At 45.4% G+C, this 5,336-nt stretch overlaps 1 protein-coding gene across 1 annotated transcript in view; it reads left to right on the forward strand.

The window, feature by feature from the left end:
- EBF1 (EBF transcription factor 1) overlaps positions 1-5,336 on the forward strand; it is a 260,038-nt gene that overhangs the window by 9,011 nt on the left and 245,691 nt on the right. The window contains exon 3 of the mRNA XM_031555657.1: positions 278-351. Coding sequence (XP_031411517.1) covers positions 278-351 — 74 coding nt within the window. The remainder of the gene's footprint in view (positions 1-277; positions 352-5,336) is intronic.

A 5,336-nucleotide genomic window follows, 5' to 3' on the forward strand; every position in this document is an offset into this window, starting at 1 on the left:
CTTCCTTTCTTTTAATGCTATTAGGTTTATATTTTATTCTGAATTGAAAAGAAAATTGTGGTTGTCTTGACTACTAAAAAAACCCATCCTACACACAGCTTGAGGGATGTGCAGCAGAGAGGAGGGAATTTAGCAGTTCCCAGCTCAGTTGTTCCCAAACACAGACCTCGGTCAGGTTCGGCCGCTGTTTGCCCTGTGCACTCGGCAGCCACAGTGCTGTTTTTTCTTTTCTCCCAACTCAGAGTGACGCATGGCTAAAAATGTGTTTTCTTTCTAGGCGATAGTATATGAAGGCCAAGACAAGAACCCCGAAATGTGCCGAGTTCTGCTCACGCATGAAATAATGTGCAGGTAAGAGATACCCTGCTTCCCCCTAATTAGTGATGAGAAGATGAATCTGTCTCTCAAAATCTAGGTTGAACCTGTGGCTATTTTAGGACTTAAATTTATCTTTTTTGCATTAAATAATCCCAAAATAACACAGTCTGGCGTATGTAATTAGCAGCAAGGTCTCTGTCACCGGAGCAGTTTTCAATTGATAAAGAATTCTCCTTAACCACGCTACTGGGTTGCATTTAGACCCCGTAGCCTACAAAAGTGGGCTCACCAAAATTAATAGTTAATTATAGAATTGTAGTTTTCTCTGCCCCCAATTCCCAAGCAAATGACGAAGTCTGCTTTCCCAGCAGCATGACAGAGTGGTTGTTCTGGTGTTAGTTGGTGGCCTAACAGGCGGCCAGGGCTTCTCCTGCCTGCCTGGGCCTAGCAGGTCACGCTCTGCCGCCCCACTGGCTGCTGTTTGTTGCTGTTCTCCAACACACAGATCTGACCCTCCCCATGCTCTCCTCCCCCAGAGGTGCCTGCCTGGGGCTGGCACTTAAATCTGGGACAGAGAGATGAATTCTTCTTCAGCTATTTCCTTCTCCCTTCTGCTGGCAGCGTTAGGTGAAACCCGCTCTGCTCCCTCACAGCATCTTTTCCCATAGCTCTCAGGCACCCAGGAGAAGTTGACCTTGCAGTCTCATTAAAGTTAGTGGGTGTTTTTGCATGTCTGAAAAACTCATTTGTTACATGTTATTCGATGGCAGAAAATAATTCCCTGGTGGAAGACGAGGCATTCTTGCATAAGCTCATTGTTACAATCAGTTGTTTTAAGACTGTAAAAATGCCATTGCATGCATTGTAACTTTTACAAAACACATTTACTAAAAAGGAGTAACTTGAGGGGAAAAGCTGGTACCCACTTCTAAGAGAATAAACTTGGATGAGGGTTTCCTGGTGGGGGAGAATCTTAGACAAAGTATTCAGATGGAAACTTCTCTGCTGGTTGATGTTTTTTCCCTTTATTCTTTGGAGTCTGTGTGTTTTGTGCTTCCTAACGGCTTCTGTCTGATAAAACCCAGCTCGAGGGCAGAGTCCTGGGATGCTACTCTCCTTGCATTGCTCGCTGGATGGAACCAGCTTGCAGGATTTGGGGGACTTTCGTTTCCATATCCTATTTTTCTAGGCTACTTTGTTCAGCAGGTTTGGCTTTGGGAAGCCAAAGATAACCCATTCCAGCCTCAGGTCTTTGAGAGGTTCCAAGCTGCTGCTGCTGGGAGCTGTGGCTTGGCTTTGCTGAGGACTCCTGACCAGTCCTACCTTTCCCAGTGCAAGCCCAGCCACACTGACAACCTGTAATTGCACTAAAACTCATTGGCCCAATTAGCACCACTTTTGCACTAGATACCTAGCTAGGAACAATTCGTGGAAATATTAAAGGGGGCCCCTGACCCGATAAGACTGAAGTGCATGCTTTGCTTTTCTTGTGGAAGCAGCCCAGTGGAACAGTGAGTAAAATGAAGCACATGCTGAAGTGCCTGCAGTGTCAGAGCCTGAATGTGCTGGTAGCTTCACGTAGTGTGCCCTGTTGGTTCCTAGACTGAAAGGTTTGGAGGTGGAAATAATCTGGGTATCTAGGTTAGCATCCAGACCTCAGGAGGGGCTGAGCACACACTCTCAGCCTGCAGCATCACTCTCTGCAGCCAGCCTTTGTTCCAGACCCATGCCATGCAGTGCCCTCAGCCAGCTTTGGGACGTTCACCGAGCCCTTGTGCAACCCTAAAAATTCCCTCTCTAATCCATTACTTTCTTATAAATACTTTAGAAACATGAAGATTAATAAGTACATTGAAAACTTCAGATAGCGAGCTGAGTTTTAACCAGATCTGTGTTAAAAATGTACAGCTTTGTCAAAATCGTCTAACCAACGTAAAATTATTTCCATTCTGGGGATGTGTAAAGCTGTGCTATGTTATTTGAAGCAGCTTTTCCCTTTATTAAAGCACTTTATGTTTTTTTCATTCTTAAAATTTGCTCAATCAGGAGCTCTGTTCCTCTCCTCAGATTTGTTTGCTGCCAGCCCTGGCTTTATGTTCCTAAACGTAAGGTGGAGAGGCAGCAAAAAAATCCAAATGTGGTGTAGGCATGGTGTGACTGCTGGGTGGGGGAGATGCATTCAAATATCTTACAGCTCATATTAGATATTTCCCATTTCCTCTTCTGCCTATAGGTTTGTAAGAGGGTGCTGTTTGTTTACCAGGCCGCTTGACCCTATTGCACAAATCTGTCATCTATTGTGCTGCTAACACTCTTTTAAATTGCAAATCTGATGCTCTTTAGGGGTCTAGAAAGGGGGGAAAAAAATCTCTCTCCACACCATTTTGTTTCTCTTGATTTCTTGCCTGTTGTAAGTGGAAGTTGGGATGTGCTGAATTTGCACCAGGGGTGCAAATGCAGCCTCAATTATAAGCATAAAATTAGAGTCTGTTCCCCATTAATCAGTCCAGCTAATTGCTATGCACTACCATTAGCCATATGGTGTGAAAGACAGCTTGCTCTCCCTAAGATGAAATTTCTTCATTTCAGACATGAAATAGTGAGGGCTCTGTATTTTAAAATAGCTTGTTTTAGATGTTTAATTTCTAAACAACTTTCAGCAGTGCTTTCTATCAAGGCTAACTGCACAATAAAACTTTGCATTTATGTGACAAAGCTGGGTATTTATAGGATGCTCCAACTACGGCAAGGAGAAGACAAAGAATTCAAATGTACAGGAGAGTCCTGGCTGCGGTAGGGATGCAGCTCTGAGGTTGGCTTCAGGTGGCTGTTTGTTTATTTCGAAGAGGTTCATTGTGTTTTGTCAAATATAAAATCCATGCTGTTGGCGAAAATGTTAATAGCTGGGGAGAATTCAGAGCCTCGGTGGAATTTATTGGCATTGTAGGCAGCGTGGGGAGGGACATCTATAGTTAATATTGCCTCAACAATTTCCATTATGAAACCTTCAGTGGCTTACAGCTTTGCCAGACTTAAACTGTTCTGGCTGAAATGTCCTTTGCAGGGTGTCAGCCCGAGGCTGACTTTCTTTGGAAAGTTTCAGCTCAAATGGTTCAGCAATTTCTGAGAATGAGGTTGGAGTAAAATATGGTTTTTGTCTTTGCGACATAAAGCCTTACAGCTGTTTTGTCGAGGAGCCCTTGCACCTTTATGCCTGGCTGGGGTGGGAGCTGCAGCCCACCTCACCAGGAGCTGCTGCAGTCTGTCCCATGTGGGCTCACTAACGACTTGTTAGAGCCTGGCAGTAAGTGATCAGAAAGTCGCGTTTGTGCTGGCCTCGTGCCATCGCCCCGTAATTTCTCATTGTTCATTGTCCCTGCAGAAAGCCTGAGTGCATGGATACACAAAGCAGGGCTCCTCTGGCCTGTGACGCTCCTGGCTGCTGCGCTGGGTTAGGGAGAGGGAGGGTTTTGGGGTGCAGGATGGAGGGGCGAGGCCATGGATGTGCCCATGATGGGGACAGAGATGCTGCAGTTGGGAGAAGGGTGAGAACAAAGGCAGTGACAAAAGCAGGGAGCAGTGGTGGCCAGGGGATGGAGGTCTGCAAAGAGGCACGATGGGGATGGTGTGAGGAAGGTGGAGGCAGGAATGGGGAAAACCCATGTTGGTGCAGCATGGCAAGGGCCTGTGCTGCTATTGAGGGCTATTTGCTTTAAAAACAAACCGAGCAATCCCCGAGCCAAATCATTTTTTGCAGATTTTTTTTCCCTCGTTTTTATTTTTCCCTCTCTCAAACTGCTTTAGATCAGACATTATCTGATTCCTAAAGACACTGTGCTTGAGCTCTGGCTCCCTGTCCTGCCTGGGGGGGACACCCCATAGGGCCAGCCAGGAGCTGGCACTTGGCATTAATCCCTGCACCTCCCAAGCACGCAGGGAGCTGAGGGCTTCTCAGTGACTCAGAGAAACTCCTGGGACTTCTTGAATTCCTTCAGGGAAAGGCACTGAATGTTTAGGCACTTTTTTTTTTTTCCCCCATGTGTTCAGTAGATGCTAAAATTCAAAGCTTTCGAAGCAAGTTGAATGCTTCTTTTACCATGAGGAGCGATCTAAAACTCAGGGTTGGTGTGATACCCTGATTGTCTGTGTAGAAAAATGAGAGTGGATGAGGCCTCAAATTCTGCTTGTGAGGGAGAAAAAAAATGAAGAATAAAAAAAATAAAAAGAAAAAGGCAAATGAAAGTTTGATTTCTTGCTATGGCTCAGGTCTATGGGGGCATCATCTCGGGACACCTGAGCCATGCAAGAGGGCCACCCCATGAGCAGCCCCATGGCCATGCTATCCGTATTGGACCGTCCCTGGCAGCCGATGTGCACCTCTCCTGCTTGGGGCTGGAGTATTCCTGAAGCAGGAAGGTGCTGGGGATGCTGGGGGCCGCCCAGTGCAATGGGGAGCCTGGGAACCTTTGCTCGCCTGAGTGAGTGTGGCAATTTCTGTCCCCGCAGTCTGCTGGGAGAATGTCAGGACTAGCCCTGATTCACTTCAGTCACAAGAACTGCATTGTCTTAACTTGTGCCAACTCTGTTTTTAATTACATTTTAATCATTTAAAAATGATTAGCAGTTTTTATTGCCTTGTTTGTGGGTAAATTTTCTCACCCCACACATTCTCGCTGCACTCCAATGACAAGTCCTTTTATAGGCAAAAAAGCCCCCCGAACGTCCACATGACTATTTACCTACAGCATATTTTATTCCTTCCTAAATTTTAATGCTTTCTGGGTGCCAAGGCTCTTGCATTTATTTTCGTGGATCAATTGTGGTATTGTGCTGTAAAATTAAGCAGTTTTTTTGGCAGTCCTAAACAATGTAACTTCCACCGAAATGAAGATACCGCACATGTGTTAACTGAGAGAAGTTTCGGTCCTGAATAGTTGCCTTGAAGCTTTCTGCGGTGAAAAGAATTATGTATTTTCCTCTCTTTGAAAACAAAAATTTATTTTTCTTTTTTTGAGACC

This window comes from Meleagris gallopavo, chromosome 15 (assembly GCF_000146605.3).
Source record: "Meleagris gallopavo isolate NT-WF06-2002-E0010 breed Aviagen turkey brand Nicholas breeding stock chromosome 15, Turkey_5.1, whole genome shotgun sequence".
Lineage (NCBI taxonomy): Eukaryota > Metazoa > Chordata > Aves > Galliformes > Phasianidae > Meleagris > Meleagris gallopavo.